The 21,468-nt window shown below is 39.9% G+C and overlaps 1 protein-coding gene and 2 long non-coding RNA genes across 15 annotated transcripts in view; 1 reads left to right on the top strand and 2 right to left on the bottom strand.

The window, feature by feature from the left end:
* LOC126980891 (uncharacterized) lies at positions 1–12,611 on the top strand. Of its 3 annotated transcripts, none has more exons than XR_007733644.1 (3): positions 22–108; positions 7,310–7,412; positions 7,668–12,611. It is a non-coding gene; the product is annotated as an uncharacterized LOC126980891 (long non-coding RNA). The 3 variants fall into 3 exon arrangements; XR_007733643.1 differs by having other exon boundaries at positions 7,310–7,441; XR_007733642.1 differs by lacking the exon at positions 7,310–7,412 and having other exon boundaries at positions 1–108.
* On the bottom strand, positions 7,459–14,748 carry LOC126980893 (uncharacterized). The gene is made up of 2 exons (XR_007733646.1): positions 8,431–14,748; positions 7,459–8,163 (listed from the first exon to the last, which is right to left on the bottom strand). It is a non-coding gene; the product is annotated as an uncharacterized LOC126980893 (long non-coding RNA).
* A 398-nt stretch (positions 14,749–15,146) lies between these two features.
* Positions 15,147–21,468, bottom strand: part of LOC126980889 (uncharacterized) — a 120,693-nt gene continuing 114,371 nt past the window's right edge. For all 11 annotated transcript variants that reach the window (XM_050831263.1, XM_050831260.1, XM_050831254.1 and 8 more), the window contains exons 9-15: positions 20,614–20,781; positions 19,652–19,795; positions 19,240–19,370; positions 18,486–18,693; positions 16,899–17,113; positions 16,419–16,627; positions 15,147–15,951 (exon numbers count right to left, since the gene is read on the bottom strand). In XM_050831263.1, coding sequence (XP_050687220.1) covers positions 15,744–15,951; positions 16,419–16,627; positions 16,899–17,113; positions 18,486–18,693; positions 19,240–19,370; positions 19,652–19,795; positions 20,614–20,781 — 1,283 coding nt within the window. In that variant the 3' untranslated portion in view covers positions 15,147–15,743. The remainder of the gene's footprint in view (positions 15,952–16,418; positions 16,628–16,898; positions 17,114–18,485; positions 18,694–19,239; positions 19,371–19,651; positions 19,796–20,613; positions 20,782–21,468) is intronic.

Raw genomic sequence — 21,468 nt, 5'->3', positions numbered from 1 at the left:
CAACGCTGCTCCGGACAGACAGTGAGGAGGGTACCCGCTCTGCCTGCCCATATTTGTATTGCATTTTCACGGTGATTTTGTGGATTAATCACTTTTCACGGCCGTCAGGTAAGTTATGAACAGCTTGTAACCTTGTGGCTTTATTATGGGGGTGAAGAAAGGGGCGAGTGAGAATAAAAAATAACATTAACTTGTGTACCAGTAGGAGGGAGAATTAAATGGCGGGTCTCTTTTACTGTAGATGTATTTGTGTACCAGTGGGAGGGTAGAAAGGGGAGGGAGAATTAAATGGCGGGTCTGTTTTACTGTAGATGTTTTTGTGTACCAGTGGGAGGGTAGAAAGGGGAGGGAGAATTAAATGGCGGGTCTCTCTTTATTACTGTAGATGTATTTGTGTACCAGTGGGAGGGTAGAAAGGGGAGGGAGAATTAAATGGCGGGTCTCTCTTTTTTACTGTAGATGTATTTGTGTACCAGTGGGAGGGTAGACAGGGGAGGGAGAATTAAATGGCGGGGGTCTCTTTTTTACTGTAGATGTATTTGTGTACCAGTGGGAGGGTGGGAAGGGGAGGGAGAATTAAATGGCGGGTCCCTTTTTCCTGTAGATGTATTTGTGTACCAGTGGGAGGGTGGGAAGGGGAGGGAGAATTAAATGGCGGGTCACTTTTTCCTGTAGATGTATTTGTGTACCAGTGGGAGGGTGAAAAGGGGAGGGAGAATTAAATGGCGGGTCTCTCTTTTTTACTGTAGATGTATTTGTGTACCAGTGGGAGGGTAGAAAGGGGAGGGAGAATTAAATGGCGGGTCTCTTTTACTGTAGATGTATTTGTGTACCAGTGGGAGGGTGGGAAGGGGAGGGAGAATTAAATGGCGGGTCTCTTTCACTGTAGATGTATTTGTGTACCAGTGGGAGGGTAGAAAGGGGAGGGAGAATTAAATGGCGGGTCTCTCTTTTTTACTGTAGATGTATTTGTGTACCAGTGGGAGGGTAGAAAGGGGAGGGAGAATTAAATGGCGGGTCTGTTTTACTGTAGATGTATTTGTGTACCAGTGGGAGGGTAGAAAGGGGAGGGAGAATTAAATGGCGGGTCTCTCTTTTTTACTGTAGATGTATTTGTGTACCAGTGGGAGGGTAGAAAGGGGAGGGAGAATTAAATGGCGGGTCTCTTTTTCCTGTAGATGTATTTGTGTACCAGTGGGAGGGTAGAAAGGGGAGGGAGAATTAAATGGCAGGTCTCTCTTTTTTACTGTAGATGTATTTGTGTACCAGTGGGAGGGTAGAAAGGGGAGGGAGAATTAAATGGCGGGTCTCTCTTTTTTACTGTAGATGTATTTGTGTACCAGTGGGAGGGTAGAAAGGGGAGGGAGAATTAAATGGCGGGTCTCTCTTTTTTACTGTAGATGTATTTGTGTACCAGTGGGAGGGTAGAAAGGGGAGGGAGAATTAAATGGCGGGTCTCTCCTTGATTTGTGTACCAGTGGGAGGGTAGAAAGGGGAGGGAGAATTAAATGGCGGGTCTCTCTTTTTTACTGTAGATGTATTTGTGTCCCACGTGTGTGTTGGGTACAGAAACACTCCACCACACCCGAGTTCCCGGAAACAGCCGCGAACCGAGATTAAGGGCCAGTTCGAGAGTCCAACACGTAGTCATTGTAAGCGTCTAAACCAAACTATATTCACCACAATGATCCTTTATTTCTACTCAATACTAGACACTAAAGAAATTTCCTGTGTGGTTTTATATAGTTTCCTTTTTATATCAATGCCAAACACTATACAAGGAATGGTCATAGTATTTTGTGTTTGGTTGGGGAGCTTACAAACTTGCTGTAATGGACTGTAAAATGGGTCCAAAAAGATGAAACATAGCAACATGGGGAGGCGGTGGCCGAGTGGTCAGTGTGCGGGCATGGTGAGGCCGTTCAAGTCCCACCGAAACAAACTGAGGTAAAGATTAGTTTTAATTACGTTACTAATTTCGAAATGCTGACTGCTTATTTCTGGACAAAATATCTGGCTGGACCGCCGCCGCGTCGTAAACACGAAACACAACAACGGAGCCGCCTCGTGGAGAAGAAAAAAAGAAGAATTTAACCTGGTAGCAGCGGGGATCATGTTTCTTAATGGTCCCTCTAAGCGAGAAAAAAGAGAAAAAATCACCCCTCACACAAACCATTGCATAATATATATCAAAGAATTTGTGATCAGTTTATCTATCATCTATTTTGGGGGGTTTATATCATGGCACAAATTTGGCCCGTCGCTGCTACCGGGTTAACGATAACTACAGCACACAGTGGAGCGAAAGGAGAAGTAAGACAGAAACACTCAAGGACCAGGAGGAGAACGCGAGAAGCGGAAAATAGCGCCAGTGATAGTCAAGAGGAGGACTGATGGGTATGACCATGCTGGAAAGATCTGAAAGCTGTACTAGAGGGGTTGGGGCGAAGAAAAAGAGGTGCTACCAGTGCAACTACACGGAGAAGTTGAATGACGAAGGACTGTGTGCAATCTTTGAGGAGGAGGCAAGGAGGTGTGCTGTGCATGTGAGAAAAAAATAAAAGGAGACAAAGGCCTACAGTGTGATGGGTGTGAGAATTGGGCCCATATTATATGTGAGGAAGTGAAGATAGAGTTGTATGAAGGGCTAGAAAAATCTAAAGAGAAGCTCTGGTTCTGTAGAAAATGCAAACCATGCAGTGGCAAAAGGAAGTATGAAAAAGGTGAGCCTACTAGAAGACAAATTGGCAAGGAAAAAGAAGGAGCTGCTGCAGGTCAAGGAATCTGGGCGGCAGTATCCCAGTTCACGTGCCACTGCAGTTGGTAAGTTAAAATGAAGTTCAAACAAACTCAGGTAACTTGCTTGGATTGACACGACCCCCTTCCCAGCCCAGCCAATTCAGCTGAGAGGGCCGTGCTGGTTCACACGAGAATTGTTACCCCATGTTTTGGTAACACTATTCCTGCACCACTTTTTGTAAATACACATGTTCCTTGTTTTCAGGTGACCGCAAAGATAGCAATCAGGCTGCTGAACCTGGAAGCTTTAGGGCCCTTCACTTTAAAATCCCATCCAAACATTGTGTCTATTGAGTTGTTTTGAACAATTAATGTGGTAGTATCCCTGTGTAGGGTTGTAAAATTCCCAGGAATTTTGAAATGGGAAACTTTAAAAAGGGAATTTTCAGGAACTTTGAGAATTGAGAAATATTTACAATTTTACCTATGGTGTCTGGGCTTTTTTAAGGTTGAAGTTAGTGTTGCCTCTTAAGACTTCAGTTTCAGGGGTCTGTCTTTTAGTGAATGTCCCTTAGCCTGGTGGTGGCGTAGGCAGGACTGTTCAAGTGACGCCTATTGAGGCATGCTGCCCTCCGGTTAACCTAGCCTAACAAAACCTCAAACAGTTACTACAGGTCGTGACTCAGATAATTCATATATGCGTCCTTACTAATGAGGCTTTCTATACAACAACTGATTTATACTATAATTAGGTGCTGGCAATCGTGTGTTTGAAGATACCCTAAACTTAACCTAATAAAACCCTAAACAATTACTGTAGGTCTTGACTCGGAAAATTCATGTATGCTTCCTTACTAATGAGACTTTCTTTACGACAAAGTGTGGTCAGTCTTTGTTGATTCATACCATAAAGTGTTGGCAGTCATGTGTTTTAAGATACCCTAAACTTAGGCTAACCTAACCTAACAAAAGCCCAAACAATTACATAGGTCTTGACTCAGAAAATTCATATATGCTTCCTTACTAATGAGACTTTATATACAACAAAGTGAGGTCATTCTTTCTCGATTTCTACCATAACTTGTAGTTAATCTCTTGGACAGGATGCATAAATTAGGGATGTGCGGTATTGACAAAAATACCAGTATTGCCGATACCGGTTTTCTGAAATAACCGGTATGGCTCTTCCCGGTATAAGTCATGATACCGGTAGTACCAGTATTTCCTGAAAAATACCGGTAACACCGGTAACGGTATTTACTTTTGAAATGAAAAAAAAATCCTTTGTCCATTCTCGTACAATATGTAACACTACAATCGCACAAGGTAGTTTTAGGTGACTTATAACTTTTACTATATTTTTTGCTTATACAGTAATCCCTCGCCATATCGCGATTCACTTATCGCGGTCTCGCTGTATCGCAGATTTTAAAATTATAAATATTTAATTTCGTATCGCGGATATTTCGCTATATCGCGGAATTTTGCGGTATAGAGGTATTTTAATATATTTACTATTTTACTTATTTTGCAGTAAAAGAAGCATTTTGTAGCCCCCCAAAATTGTAAACAATATACAAAAATTAAGAAAGTATTAATAAGAACATATTAAAATAATATTAAATTGAAATAAAATACGTAGCGCACTGCAGATGAGTAGACAAAGACTCCCACGTATGTAAACCGCAGCTACGGCCGCTTCCGCTTGAGCTAGTTTGCCCACGTGTGATCGTACGCGGCACACTATTGGCTGATGGATGGGAGGCGACCAACCAGAGCACTGTGTTCTGTATCCTGGGCGCTGATTGGCTCAGCGACCGTAGCATTTGTTGGTTCGTCAGTGGTTAGCTCGAAGACAAATGGAGAGTGTGTTACAGCTTGCTACCGTTAAATGCTCGAGAAGTTGGCAGTGAGGACCCAGACAGGATGAGGCAATGACTGCACTTGAACAAGACTAAAGTCCTAAACTTGTTCAAAATGATTACTCCAAGCTTATCTAGTTTCGTGGAACTCTTTGCGGTACTGGAATAAACACGTGGAGAGCTATTGAACCGAACAGCCTATACGATCTTCTTCTTGTGACCACAACTTACCGACCACACAAGTAACCGACATGTTGGTGACGGAGTTTCTGACTAGAATTTCGATGAGTTTCCCGTGAAATGTAGCCGACTTTGAATCTCGAGAAACTAGTGGTTGAGTGACCTTGTTCACACGGGCTGAGGCGAGATTCACAGAGATATGCGTGCTTATATAAATAATATATAATATATAAATTATATAAATAATAAAATAAATATAAGGTCGCTACTTCGCGGATTTTCGCCAATCGCGGGGGGTTCTGGAACCTAACCCCCGCGATAAACGAGGGATTCCTGTATATAGTATTTTTAATAATGAAAAAAAAAAAAAAATCACATCTCTTTAAACATTTATTTTGGGGTTTGTGTGTGTAATAATAATAATAATAATATGAGCCCGTTCCCAGCACACCGCACACTGAACCCGTAGTTCTCCTCATTTGGGCTTTGTGATTTTTTCTGATGAAAAGACATTCTGCATCATTTCCTCCAGGATCTGCCTCTCCCACAAATTCTTCCAGGGAACTTCCAGAAGACAGAATAATTATCTCTTCTTCTTCACTAGAACTTTCATCTTCATTCCTGTCTTTAAAAACAAACAAAAATTACATTTCGCACCTTTTCCTCCAGCGCCTCCTTTTTTTTCTGTGTTGGTCTGCTCAACTCCATGCTGTTCCCTGAGCAGGTGCTTTCTCCTGTCTAGCTCCACCTATTTTTTTTTTTTTCAAATGAGGTCTTTAAGCCTCCTTATATGGAGAGGAAGTCAAGAGAGATGGTTTCTAAGCTTTGCAACGTCTATTACAGCTCATTTGCCTCAGGAATTCGAGATATGATGTGTGGGAGGTAAAGCCTGGAGATATGGTGTGGTGCTAATATGAAACATGCAGTTCTATATTACCACACAACAACATTTTCACAATAAGTTAGCAGAAATTGTAAGATTTTTTTTCTAGAAAACTATCTATATACGTCATTTTAACAAGTGATCTTATGACTAATCAAGACACTATATATCAGAGTCCATATATATTGATTTATATAGGATAACAGGTTTTGAATCTTACTTTATTAAAAGTTTCACTGAGCAAGAATTAAATAATTGCCCCTCAGAGCGCCTCACCTCGAGCAAGTGACTTTAGAAGCAATTTTGTGGCCTATGGGGAACTAGTGTTATGTTTTAATTCATTTACCAATAGACAGCAGCAAGTAGTTAAGATATGGCCTGTTTCATATTAACACCCTGTTCCATATTCCCACCTCCTCCCCTAATACGTGATGCCATGTACAAACTGAGTCGTTATAATCCTGAAGTGAACAGACTGTAAAGGATATATCGACTGTGATCAAGGTGAACATGATACTCGAGTTTCATGTTAACCTTTTCACTTTGAGACGTATGTTGCTGTCGCAAAAACGAGTCATCCTCACTTTGCTCTGAGTCTGAAAGCATTTTGTATCTGACAGGCATGTATGTGAACAGCGGCACATTTCACTGACCCGTTCGCATGAGATAATGTTACGTATTATGAAACACACACTCTCTCTCTCTCTCTCGATCAAATAGGCTACTCATATCTCGTGGGGTAAGCGTTGAAGTAAACACAAAGACATGAAAAGATGAAGAATGAAGACAACAATAAAAAATAAAAAAAATACGCACATCCTCCATTTTTCGTTAGTCGGCCATTCACAGGTTCGACTATGATTATGTTTAGATTTATGGGTCAATCATGTCATAGTCACTGAAGCCGTTTCAAAATTAAGCGCGTGCGGGAATCCTGGATATGAGGTGCTACGTAGCCCACGTTTTGACCGCCAGTAGTGAAGTCACAAGTCAGTGCCTTTGTATTTATGTATTTGTATAGTTGTTATATTCGTGGGGTTGTGCATTGAGTGCTGTACAAAAGGAAATATACCGACGAAAATATACCAGCATAACGGTATATCGATGTGATAAAAATACCGTTACTGGTATACCGAAAGGCTGATGATACCTGTAATACCGAAACTAAAATAACGGTGTTCCGGTATACCAGATACCGGTGCACATCCCTAGCATAAATGTGCCATACAGAGTGTGATAAAAGTCTGGGGCAGGTACTGAATATTGGCGACTGCTGGACTGAGTATGATAAACATCTGAGAATTGTGTGTTTTTAATATTGGGGGCCCCCTCTTGGTAATCCAGAAGCTCTGTGACCCCCTGCATTCTGAATTAAAGTATTTTACTGTACATAAATATATATAATTTTCTGAGTCAAGACCTATATTTGGTAACTGTTTGGGGATTTGTTAGGTTAAGTTTATGGTATCTTTAAACACATGGTAGCCAGCGACTTACGGTGTAAATTAACAAAGAATGGCCTCACTCTGCTGTATAGAAAGTCTCATTAGTAAGGAAGCATTTATAAATTTTGAGTGAAGATGTATTGTATCTGCACTGGGGTCAAAGGTCAGAGCTCACACATGCACCCAAAACCCTCTTGCAGCTGGTGTGGTCGAAGGTTATTTAATCCAGTATAGCATCACAACCAGGGGGTTGAATGGGGGTTCGGACAACGCAAGCTCAGACATTGCCTTCACCACACTGGGGTACTCATTTCTGAGCTAAATTCATTAAGGTGAAATCAGATTGAAATTATGAAAAAAAATTTACTTCCATTTGAATAATTACATAAAGAAAAGTCAGTTATGAAAAACACATCCTTTGAGTTTCTAAATGACTATTTTTATATGATGAGTTTTCAACTTGACAAAAAATATATACAATTACTACATACATGACTGATACAATGAGTGTCTAAGGATATCCTCCACTTCCGTTTATACCTTTTTTTTCTCTTTCAGCCAAGACAGATAACACATAAGAAGGCACCGACACAAAGGACTCCTGAGACATGATACATCTGCTACACCAGAGAGGGTCTTCAAAATAATTACATGGCAACGGAATGTAAAATGAAGCCGTTCAGGTGCAGCATCATACAGTGGTAGGTCATCTGCATGTAATGCTTAGGATTCATGTTTGATGCTAATACAGATTTGCATGATTATGGAGACAAACCTGGAAACACTTACATGATAAACAACCTAAAGTGAATATATATATATTACCATTTTTTATTATGGCAAGTTTGCAGTTATGTAATTCACAACTGACAATATTTCCAGTTTTATTTCAGGATGTATCTAAGTGAAAGCTAGTCCTTATGTGTGTGTGTGTGTGTGTGTGTGTGTAATTCATCAAGGCCTGATCATAAGCTGGACTCATCATTGCCAGCAAGTACTTTCCCAATTAGTGCAAGGCTCATTATAGTAGTTGATCTCTGGGTACTGTTGGGACCTTCACACACCACACACCCCATCTTCCATGCTCAAGGAGGGACAGTAACTACTCCTTGTCAGTGGAAAAATCTTGGCCTGTGCGGGACTTGCACTTCTGCCTGCCAGGCTGCAAAGCCTGGCAGTGCAGAGCTTTAATCACTGAGCTATCTGAGCGATGTGTAATTATCATGGATTGATTACGAACTGGACCTGTCATCATCAGCGAGTACCCTCCCAGTTTGAGCAATAAGGCTCATTATAGTTGATCTCTGGGTACTGCTGGGACCTTAACACACCATACACCCCATCCTCCTTGGTCAAGGGGGAACAGTAACCACTCCTTGTCAGCAGAAATATCCTGGCCTGAGCCAGGCTCAAACATCTGCCTGCCAGGCTGCAAAGCCTGGCAGTACAGAGCTTCAACCACCGAGCTATTGGAGCGGTTTGTGTGTGTGTGTGTGTGTGTGTGTGTGTGTGTGTTCAAACGAAATGCATCCTCTAACATGGTAACATAATATCCATATTTGCCAGACTTCCATTGCTAGTTCTGGTAACTCAACTATACTTGACACTCTACACTCTTTGGCACCTGTTCTGATACACTACTGTGCTAGTCTCATTACCATTATTTTATGAAGATAGTATATGGTAAAATTTACAATATAGGTCCATAGATTCTGTATCCATATGATAATTTTTCATATTCGTATAAATTTTCATATTATGGCTATAGCAATGTTTTAACAAATACCTAAGACAGAAATTTTTGTTCAGTCCTAGGTCAAGACACGCACGCACGCACACACGCACACACACACACACACACACACACACAGCAGCGACCAAACTACCGCAAACTCTGAGAGAACATACTTATGAAGAAAGGCTGGAGAAATTGAGACTAACAACACTGGAAAGAAAAAGAGAGAGAGGGGAACTAATAGCATTATACAGGATACAAGAGGGATTGGAGAAATTGGACAGGGAAGATTTAGTGGTACGTGGCAGGAGTGTGACAAGAGGGAGTAGTAATAAATTGAAGAAGAGCGACTGTAGGTTAGACATCAAGAAATACAGTTTTCCATACAGAAGCATAACAACATGGAACGGACTTGACAAGGAGACTGTGTGTGCAAAAACGATTCATGAATTTAAAGCCAAACTGGATAATAAGTGTTATGGAGACGGGACAGCACGAGCCTAGTGTGGCTCTTTTCCTGTATTTCACAACTAGGTAAACACACACACACATACACACACACACACACACACACACACACACAGTACTAGTGACATCCTTGTTCCACACCAAATCAAAGCCAAGGTAATCTCCCTAACCATGTAAGAGTATCTAAAGTCTTGCATTTTTAAACATTCTCTTCATACTCTTTAGGTTGTCAGCTTTGAGGGAGTCATTCACCACATACTGTAGATGGTAATTTTCCCATGAGTAACAAGTTAAAGGTTTATGAATATAATATGAAATATGAAAAATGATAATGAGAAAAATATATTTATATATATGTATATACAAAATGACAATTTCAAGCTGCATAAATATTGATAATGTAATGGTCATCAGATTTTTTTAGTTGATCAAATAAATCTATTGAATGCATAACCTGAAACTTAACTGTAAATATCTTGGTTTACATAACCTTCCTGTAATTTAGGTATTTCCTAAAATGATTCACTAGACTGAATATCACAGGTAACCTTGTGTTTCGTGCTATTTCCTAACATTTTTCTTATTTCACCCATAATTAAATACTAAGCTCCCAATACTACTATGGGTTGTAGCTGTATGCTTCTGGACATTTAATGTTATGCCTGGAGTTGTAAAAATTTCCTCAAGGGTTGCTTGAAGTTGATCATACTTGATGTCAAGTGTTCCACTCTACTGTCCCCACAAAGGTTCATTGTTGCAGGAATGTCCCAGGCCATATCTATCCCAGACCATACCTATTGTGCTAAACCACACCTAACTCACCCTTCTTTCATATTGTTTTGCAGTTGTCTGTTCTTTGGGTGTCTTGAATCTCATCTCTATACATAATTCCGATGCTCCGTCACCTCTGCCACCTCCCAATGAGGGTCCTTTAATCTAAAGAATGTTTTAAATAGATTTTTAAGCAGTTTGCTTTCTTCCATTTTATGGTTATAATAATATTTCATAGTACCTTTTCCATTTGAACCACTTTGATCATACAGTTAACTTCAAAAACCCTCTCTTCTATTGTCTTCCACATTGTTTCAAAACAATATCCTTATATTCTTATTTCACATACTGTTTACACCTTTACAAGTAACAAAGTTACATTATTGATTTATTTCCATTGACACACCATAAATACAATCCTTTTCACCATTTTCTCTGGATTGTACTGCCGGGACCTCACACACCACACCCCCTCCCCCTTGCTCAAGGGGCAACACTAACCACTCCTACTCAGCGGATAAAACCCGACTGAGTGGGGCTCGAACCTCTGCCTGCCACGCTGTGAAGCCTGGCAGGGCAGCGCTTCAACCGTGAGCTATCGGAGTGGTGTGTGTGTGTATTTACCTATTTGTAGTCTACCGGGCCTGAGCTAAGCTCTGATAGTCCCGTCTCCATATCTACATTTATCCAGCCTTTCCTGCATTTGTTGGACACTGTTTGCCTCCACCACCTCCTCCTGCAAGCTGTTCCATGTGTTAACACTTCTATGTGGAAAACTATACTTTTAGATTTCAAGTCACTCAAACAGGTTCCTTTATTAAGTTTGTTCCTATGTCCTCTCAGCCCCTGCGTTCTCGCAGTTAAGAAGAAATCATCTCTATCCACCTCATCAAACTTATTTACCAACTTATACAGCATGATTAGATCTCCTCTCTCCCTTCTTTGTTCCAGTGTCGTCAAGTCCATCTCTTTCAATCTGTCTTCATACATCATATTTGAGTGTGTGTGTGTGTGTGTGTGTGTGTGTGTGAAAGCACACTTAACTCTTATTTTTGGTTACAGGATTTGAGCTGCATTTGTGTTTTTCCATCCCCATATCTGCTTTTATCCAAAATTGCTTTCAGTTCATTTATGTTTCTTGCTCACATTATCTCTGCTCAAGACCATTCCAAATGTTGGTGGGAAATGTAGATTTATTTACAATGTTCATGTCCTAATTTCTCAGTTCTCACTGCTTGTCTACTTGTTCCAGTCTTTAAGCTAATGAGTTTGTAATTGTTGTGGGCTTTCTTTAAATATTAATTATCATGTTTTACATAATTCTTTATTGCCACTGCACCTTCAGATTGCTTAGTTTTTTTCAAATATAACCCATATTTGCTCTATACACTTAAGAATTTTTCATTACACACACACACACACACACACACACACACAGATACAAAAAGTGGAAATGAAGATCAAATAATGTGGGATACAAGAGAATCAAGAGGTTATGGAAGGAAGATAGAAAAGGAAGCCTGTAGAAGAGACATAAGATTGGTGGATACCTGGAATGGCCTGGAAAAAGATGTGGTTTGTGAAAAGACGATTCTTGATTTTAAGGCCAAGTTTGATAATAGTAGATATAGAGACAGGACAGTATGAGTGTAGCTCCTCTCCTATATACCACAACTACCTAAATACACACACAAGATGGACATCCCAGTCTCAAATTTTCCAAATTTTGGATTCCTTGGTTAAAATGTAGACTCAATTTTTCAATATACCTGCATTTCCTGTCATTAATTGTGACTCATTGAATGTCTACCAGATTGTGTGCACAGTTGCAGAATATTTTTGATGTGTGATCGTGAGTGCATGGATGGTATGCTTATTACCTTTAAGTAATTTTTTAACCATCAGTGGCTTCAAAACAAACATTTCTGGATTTCAATCATAATACATAGAAAATCTGCCATTCAGTGGATGCAGTTAGAGAAATGTAAGTAAGTTCAGACATGGACTGGGAACCAATTTAAGTGTGGCCAGTAAAAATATGGATAATGGCCGTCAGCTGTATCAGTGTTGATGTTTCAGAGTGGAATATGGAGCTGTGCTTTGGTAACTTCTAAAAAGGCATTAATTGTAGTAATGGAGTAGAACGACAAGTTTGAGGTCTTACAAGGAAAGGTTGATAAAAAAGACTAACAACATAGGAAAGAGGTAATATTCAAGGCTAACATGTCTGCAGTGATGTAGACTCAATTACAGATAGAATATCAAAGAAAAAGGAAGGATGACTGGGTATTACTTAGATGTAATATATATAGAGAATATTAAGCAATAATTCCCCATAGATGTATAGCCCTTTGGAATGGTCTAGAGTTAGAGGTGGTGTGTGAACAAAATATCCATATATTAAATAGATTAGATAGTAGCAGCAGGTATGGAGAACATAATGAGTACAGCACATTGTGTATGCAATAATCAAGTAAAAACATGGGTTACTGTCAGGGTTGGCAGTTTAAACCAAATGGTTTGAACCATGGTTTAAACCAATAAAAAAAACTGGTTTAAACCAACTAATAAAACCAATTTTTTCTTCTTTTGTGTGTATCTTTGTTAGTTTCATCAGTATCGTGGTTCTAACTATATGTAAGATTTTAATTATGTACAGCAGGGTTGGCGGTTTAAACCAGGGGTGTCAAACTCAAAACCCTTCGAGGGCCAATTCATACTCTGAAGTGCCGTCATGGGGGCCAACAATGGTAGAAAATACATTGACAAGATTGAAGTTACCGTGATACCGCGGGCCATTTATGACTATCCCGCAGGCCATGGGTTTGACACCCCTGGTTTAAACCAAAAACCCATCAATCATACTAACTTTTCAATACACTCTTTGCTCTATTTCTGTAATTAAGTATGTTCAGTATACAGTATGTATCAATTTAAATTACATGGTAGTTCAGCGTATGCGTATCTATATATTTTCGGCGTTATGAAGTCTGACACGAGAAGGATTTAGCGCGTCATCTTATCCTCCCACTCACCCTCACATCACCTTCGCTGTATGGCACTGTTCAAGCACTGGAATGGTAGACACACGCACACGTTGCATTATTTCAACACTTTTAAGACTTGCACATCTTTCAAATGCATATTATCTTAGCCTTTTCTTGGGAGTTACAAGCCAAGACCCCTTACATGGGACCCGTTTTCGCGTCAAACTTGCGCGTCCCTCACAGTGGCCTCCCTCACTCTAGCTTAGTTAAAACACAATTTTGGTCTTTCATATCTTGTTTCCAATCAAGCACTGTCCACTCCCTCCACATTCCACACCATCGCATCACAGACGCCCCTGTAACTAATGTGTGCAGCAGTAGATTACAAGGATGCAGAGGAGTTCTTTGACTCAGAAACCGACTCCTATTAGCACATTTTAAAGATTTCTGGTTCCTTTCTTTGATGCCACACGAACGGCTTAATTTACTCCTAAAATCATGTTAAAATGTCTTCTCAGGGTCTTTATAAGCACATAAAAATGTGATGCCGCAGCGTTTCCGCCATATTCGTCGATGCCTCCGAGGAACACGCCACAAACACTTCCAAGTTTTTGCGACTCGTAGCCTTTACTGCGGGTCAAGAACGGATCCTAGCACACTCTGATACTTAAGTCCACTTGTCAGACACAATAACACAGCTGGGATAGCGTAAGTCCTCGTAAAGTAGCGTACAATCCTGGGCACTGCTGGGCAGCGGAGGCCACTTTCTCCTTTCCCGCACAGACCCGCAGACTAGTAACCGAACATGAACAATACGCGTTCTGCGGTGATCAGGAACGTTAGGTCCTGAAACGGTACCAAGAGGAACGGTACCCTTAGCTGATGTGTATAATGCTTTTTTCTGATGTTTTATTCACTAGATATATTATAGAATCTGGTCAACATCTTTGACTTCCAGCACCTTATTATGAATATAAATAAAATAATATTAAAAACACCTCTGAATATACCAAAAATTATGCCAAATGAGGTTAGGCATAAAACTAAATTTCCAGTACACCAACCAGGCCTGGAATATACCAAATTGGCATAATTATGCCAAACCTGGCAACCCTGGTGGGAAGGGAAAGAGTGACTCACGATTCTAGTCATTCAGAGCTGCGAGCTGCGGTCGGGAGCAAGGTGCAAAGTGATAGTGTTGTGTAGCGGTAGTGTATTACTGTAGCAGCGAGGTATAGTGTAACTAGGTATTGTAGGGGGGGCATCGTGAATGCAGTCATCACCGAAAGGGGTGGGGGGTGGGGGGGGGCTGTCCTGGAAGTTGCAATGGTAATCGTCGCCTGAATAATTGCCAGGACCACTATTCTAATGATTTTCAGTCCTAGCGACTCTATTCTCATTAATAACTCAGAATAAGTATTACTTAGGTTCCAGCACCGTAGATATTAGATGCACACTGTCCATGTTGCATGGTGACACTGGCGTCTGTGGACTGTAAATTGTACAGTCTGTGTATGCTAAGGTGGCCATTGTTGTTCTGAGTCATCATAACAGCGCCCCTAACTCCAGGGAGCGCGATGCAGCGGCGGTATGCTGTGCAGGATATAGCCAGGAAAGCGTCTCTCTCTCTCTCTCTCTCTCTCTCTCTCTCTCTCTCTCTCTCTCTCTCTCTCTCTCTCTCTCTCTCTCTCTCTCTCTCTCTCTCTCTCTCTCTCTCTCTCTCTCTCTCTCTCTCTCTCTCTCTCTCTCTCTCTCTCTCTCTCTCTCTCTCTCTCTCTCTCTCTCTCTCTCTCTCTCTCTCTCTCTCTCTCTCTCTCTCGAGCTCTCTCTCTCTCTCTTCTCTCTCTCTCTCTCTCTCTCTCTCTCTCTCTCTCTCTCTCTCTCTCTCTCTCTCTCTCTCTCTCTCTCTCTCTCTCTCTCCTGTCACTTTCTTTCTCTCTCTATCTCTATCTCTCTCTCTCTCTCTCTCTCTCTCTCTCTCTCTCTCTCTCTCTCTCTCTCTCTCTCTCTCTCTCTCTCTCTCTCTCTCTCTCTCTCTCGTTTTTGTAGCATGCAACTGGAAAATTAGAAGAGGTCTTTCATGTTTTACTACTCTTTAACATTGCAATTAATAAGCATGTTAGAGAAGCTGCATTTTGCCTCTTTTACAGATTGTATGAAGATCAAATGAATATATTGCTAAATTCATCTCTAAATCTATCTATAATTCCTTTTCAAACTCATATATGTATATACGGATAGAATTACTGGAATAAAAATACTGAAAAAAAACCAAAAAAAAAACTGGATTTTCCCAACCCTGGTTACTGTAGATGATGGCATTCAGCATTACTCCTCTCCTTGTGTTTCTTGTCACTCTTGAGAAACTCCATTGTTTTTGTCTTCGGTATTTCAGTTGGATATGTTGCCAAATTTAAACTTATCAATACAAAAAGTAGCTTTTCCTGCATGACTGACTTTTCCATTTTCTGGAACTTTCTAGAATGATATATCACAGCCAAGTAATGTTGCTCAATCCTTCACCACTCACATGCGTAACATTTTCCCACACCATACGTCGTCCATCACTAGTAGGTTCATTCAGTCATCTTCCTGTGATACTTCAGCATCTTAGTAAAATCTGAGCATTATATACACTGTTAAAAATAAAGTCATTGTGTCAGTAGAATGGTGTTATTTTGGGCGATGAAGATATCTGAGCATCACATATGTTAAGAGACGCACTACAATCATAAACCCAATGAGGAGTGTTGTGTTCATCCAGAGTGGCAATGGTTCTCCATTCTCTTCTAGTATCTCTTTGACAGGAATATAGTGAGTCTCTTCATCAGACTGTGCATATTCAACACAACTGCTGAAACGCGAGTTCTCTGTTGAACACCTGTTGGTAAAAACAATCATCAGAATGTACATACTATGCAATATCATGAGTAAATTATGTACAGCTGCTCTCAACTTTGATACATGGATGATAAAAGCACAGTCAGACTGATAAACTATATATGATATGCTGTAGGATTGGGTATACAAATTTATTGAAACTAATGTTACGTTTTAGAAATGAAATAAGTGGTAAGAAAATTAAAGAAGCTAAAGTAGGGCCTCAGGTCATAGAAAAAGATTAAAATAGCAAAGGAAGGAGACCTGCAGTGATGATATTGGATAATCTATCACTAGAAAAACATTGTTTGCTATTAACTCAATGGACTGTGTACTAACAGATATCAGAACTAACAGACACAATCCAGAAGCCTATCGGTGCCTTAGCCGGAAAAAAAGAAGCATGAGTGAGCAGTGCATTAATTGGCGGGATGGCTGCAGGGAGTCATACTTTTACACAATTTTTACCTTATGCTTAGGCCATACGTAAATTGTATGATATTCATGTTTTGGTAAGCGTAGTGGACCATGGAGAGGTATTTGGCCCACGCCAGCCAAAATGGAATTCGGGTTGTGAGGTAGCCCCCAAAAAGCTGCGTGAAGAGTGTGAATATGGCGGCTACAGTGATGCCAACTTGAAGGTCATAGCACACTGCTCCAATCAGTAATCCTACACTCTGCGAAGATCAAAAGATATTACTAAATAAAGCTGATTACTACCATTCTAAAGGACTGCTGTGTTATCAGAACCTTTTCAGTAGTCAAAATTATCTTTGTATATCTATAACATTTATTAGACAATTATTTTTCGTTTACTAATGTTTGTACATCAACATTTTTGTCAGTACGTAACCCATAAAATGGCAACGAACTTTAAGTAATTGCTACAAATTTCTTACCATGGCAATTGTGTACATCATATTCTTAGGAATTGCCATTGTTTCTTACCTGAGCAACTAAAGTATTGAGCAGCAACATGAAGAGGAGCATAAAACCAGTGATAGTGTTGTCCCAACCCATCATGGTGTAAGAAATGAAGAAGTACACGGTTGGCAAGGTGAAGGTCAGAGGAAGCTCCCCAACCATCTTAGCCAGGTAGTAGGCACTCACTCGATAGGAGCCACTTGCTCGTTCCTTTGTTATCACTTCACGTTCAGCTGGGACTGTTGAAAAATTTCTGATGAGCCATGGGGTGGTATAAATATGTTTAACTTCATTCATGTTAAATTTGCAAAATGGTGTGAATATAATTTATACGTTCTTTAACTTTACCATAGCATTTTGAAAGAACACAGCTGATTTAAAATGTTCAAATTTATAGCTGCTACTCAATTTAACCCATCCGCTGCGATTGGCATGGATTTCGCCTTCACTAGTAGCCTGGTAACATATACTCCTAGGTCTTTCTCTGCCTCTGTGGTGGATAGTGGAGTGTTTCCCATGTGGTATTGGTATGCTGGATTTCCCCTCCCAAGGTGCATGACTACATTTTTCTTCACTGAATTGTAGCAGCCACTTTTTCTTCCATTCCTGTAGCTTGGTGATGTCTTTTTGTAGGAAATCCGCAGTCAAGGGGGTTAAGCATCATTTCAATTTGCAAATCCTATTGAAGCATTGGAGACTTATATACTCACTCCCCAGCTTTGGTTAGTCTGCTCCTTCAGTCTCTAGTTCATCTATTCCCATGATTATCACAACCTGCTGATTTTTCTTGCAGAATCACCACATTGCTTTAGGTACGAACATTCCTTTCTTCCATGAAACCACACTCTCCATTAGCTTTGATCATCATATTATAACGTTCATCTCTTAACCCCTTGACTGCGGATTTCCAACATGAAGACATCACCAAGCTTCAGGAATGGAACAAAAAGTGGCTGCTAATATTCAATGAAGAAAATGTAAAGTAATGCACAATGGGAGGGGAAATCCAGCATACCAATACCACATGGGAAACACTCCACTATCCACCACAGAGGCAGAGAAAGACCTGGGAGTATATGTTACCAGGCTATCAGTGAAGGTGAAATCTGTGCCACTTGCAGCGGACTGGTTAATCCTAACACTGTCATCTATCCATATATTGTTACTGTGTCTTTCCAATACATCACCATGTCTATTTTCCTTTACCTTAGTATTTACTCCCCTCTGACCCTTGTGCCATATGGCCTTTTGTGCCTGGCATATGTTATTTCTTCCCTAATTCCCCCACTCTAACTTCATCTTTCCACCTGTCCTCTGTCTCTCATGACATACAATTTCAAAATAGACACTCTTACTTCTGTTGTCCATCTGTAATCACTTCTATGCATAATATGACCTGTCCAAGTCCATTACTTAATATCGTAAAAAAATAATCCATGATGCTCACTTCCTCTCTCCCCAAGTTCCATCCTCTGTGGTCTTAGCTTTCTCTCTAAATATTTTGTGAGCTGCTGTTGGACAGTAATTTAAGCATTTTTTTTGTTGCAGCAATTAAAAGAACATCTAAGAATATTAATAATATCCAGCTATGCATTCAAATAAGAAACTTACATGACTGAAGTGCAGCAAACAGTATAAAGAGCATCCAATAGTGGGTAGAGAAAAACATCCATCCTTGAAGATCCTGAAGACTCTCTTCTGTGCGTGGTGCCTGGTACCACAGCAGCCCGGCAATCACAGCCAGGACCAGCGTCTGCACGCCATTGAGCCAGGAGAGGATGATGGGTCGGGCAACACAGAAATTTCGTCGTGTGAGTACCTAGAAAAAAATTGTGATTAATTATAAAATGACCATGAAATTTAAATTTTACCCTAGAGATGTGTAATTGGTGCCAAAACCTGTGAGATGTGAAATTAATAGCTATTAGGAACACAAATTGTTCCGAGCTAGTAAATCTGGACTGATTTTCAACAAAATAGTGTTTTTTCTTCCTTCTCAACTCTGAACACCTGTTCTGCACCTTCTTGGCACTATCAAGGCACTGGTAGTCTGCCAGCCCCACCACTATCTCCTCCAGCAGTTGAGACTGACAATGTAATCATGGGATTCAGCAAGAAGTGAAAATTATACTAAAGCACTGGCTGCTTGGCATCACTATGGGAACAGGGATGATCAAAAGTGTGGATACACATAAGGTTGCAATGATCAAGTCTGTCATTGGCTTCCATGTTTGTCAGTGAATAAAGTAAAGAGTGTACAAGATGACCCAAAGTTTCCATCTAAAATGGAGGATCTGAAGTACTCAGTTTATATATGATGTAATCTTTTCTTAAATTTTTTGCTTTTTAAAGGACAATGACTCACCTTGACTTGTGTGGAGAAAGAGGTTGGCCACAACATATCAGGATATTCCTCACACACTGAGCTGGACCCGGATGCTTCACTCAAAGTTTCCTCTGACCATGAAGAACGACCACTGTCTTCTTCCTCTCCAACTTGTTTTTTTGTTAATAAAAGAGTATAATAGTTAGCTTTTTATTACAACACTCCTGGAATTGTATGTTACGGAATCTTTTTAGCCCCAAAAATATAATAAAAATTTTACAACACGTTAAGAAAATCAGTGCTCAGATAATTTATTGATTCTAATATAAATAATTTCATTCATAATTCAGACTTGCTAAAATTTTTCTGGTTTGGAGTAGAACAAAACATAATACTTGACTGATAATGTAGACAAATTTCTTAGCCTTATATATAAGAAAAGCATTCTTACCTATTTTATTATAAACTGGAGATTCCTTCTTATCCGTATCTATTGTGACAGATATGTCAGTTGGACATTTTTTATTGTATTCTTGGCATTGAGTATGGCATGTAGTGCAACTTCCATCCCATGGGCATGGATTATTTGATACACCTGAAAATAACAATGCATGAGTGCAAAAGTACTTATTAATTAATTAATTAAGATTAATTAGGATGAAAGGAGAAAAAAAGTGCACTGAAGGATAGCAGTCTATAGGGTTCATTGAACCATGAAAGACAGAAATGTAAGCACAGAGTCAAAACAAATGCTTAAAGAAAAGTCAAGCTCTGTCGTCCCTGATCTGTGCCTCTGAAACATGGACATGTATTGAGTCGGCTGGTGTGCTGAAGAGATGGGCTTCCCTAGACGATATGGTTTAACAAGTTGGGATGGCAGTACTGAAAAAGTATACAAGAGATGAGGAATAAAATTAAGGTGAGGGCAAGAAGTGTTTATTTAACTACAGATTGGGTAAAGCAAAATTCACTGAGATAGTTCTGAATGTTATGAGAATGAAGAATGATGATTTTGTGGGGATTATTTATGAGAGCTAATAGTAAGCAGGAGGTGCCAGAGAGGCACCCAGTAAGCTAATCTAGTAAAGTTGAGTAATACATGGCGAGGCAGTAAGATGGTGTATGAATGCTGTGAAGAGGAAGTGAATGAATGGGGAAAAAGGGAGATTCTTCTGCCCTGGCCACCCTCTCCAGGGAAGTTCCTGCAGTGAACAAGCCATCAGAGCTATTAATAGATAGAAAGGAAGGCAGGATGGCGAGGATAGAAGAAAAATGCAATTTAGTTGGAGAATCACTCACTGAAATGGGCCACAGTATTAATTTGATATCAAGGAAACTCCACAAAGCTGCACAGATCTCTGCTGCTACTTTGTATCAATTTAAATATACAGTATAGGTCAATAACAAACTTACCTGATGTATGAACAGTTGGCAAGGAGAGGTACTTTGAGTAGAGGGAATGAATTGAGGGAGTTGTCTGCAGCTTGATATTTTCGGGCAAGTTGAAATTTAATTTATGTCCTTCCCTGGCACCGAGTATAAGTCTTTCTTGCACTTCTGGTGATCCTTTGGCTTGCTCCACTGTAAGAAAACGAGTGTACAATCTTTACTTCTACAATAATTCTATTAGCAAATAATCACACTAATAAAATGTACACATGGAAACAGTTTGAAATAGATGATGAATTCAAAGAATTCAGGTTAAGGGGTGAAGAAAAGGCTTGTGTGATAGCACTAGAAAAGTCCAACTGAGTAATTACAGCTTGAATCCATATTTGTGAATGACAAAAGAAAGGAAGGTGTGCAAGGTGAGAAAAGGGTTATAGTATTACAATACTATATAACACTAGTGTACACTACTGAGGCACGGATGTGGAACAAGTCATAGGCTGATAAAGCTTTGGAGATGTGTTTTAGATGGAGAACCTAAGACTTAAAAGAGATTGATGGTGACTTTTCTGGGAAAAGGGGTCAGACTAAAAGAACAGTGGAAAAAGCCATCAACTTGCTACTCTTATAGAAGTAAAGGAAGAAGACTTTCCAAAACTTTCATAGTGAATTTATTCAACCCTGAATTGTTTTATTATTTCCCTCTGAAAGAGTCAAAGTATCAGGAATAAAATAAACTGCTTTAGAGGGGTGATCAACCAAGGGGTAGGGATGGAGTTTGATATAAATGTTTGTATGAAAAATAGGTCATACACATCTCACATTAGTAGTACCTCTACAGCATAATAGGTCATACACATCCCACATTAATAGTACCTC

The sequence above is a fragment of the Eriocheir sinensis genome, chromosome 45, assembly GCF_024679095.1.
Source record: "Eriocheir sinensis breed Jianghai 21 chromosome 45, ASM2467909v1, whole genome shotgun sequence".
Lineage (NCBI taxonomy): Eukaryota > Metazoa > Arthropoda > Malacostraca > Decapoda > Varunidae > Eriocheir > Eriocheir sinensis.
The sequence above is the reverse complement of the archived record's forward strand: the minus strand, read 5'-3'. Positions and strand labels throughout refer to the sequence as shown.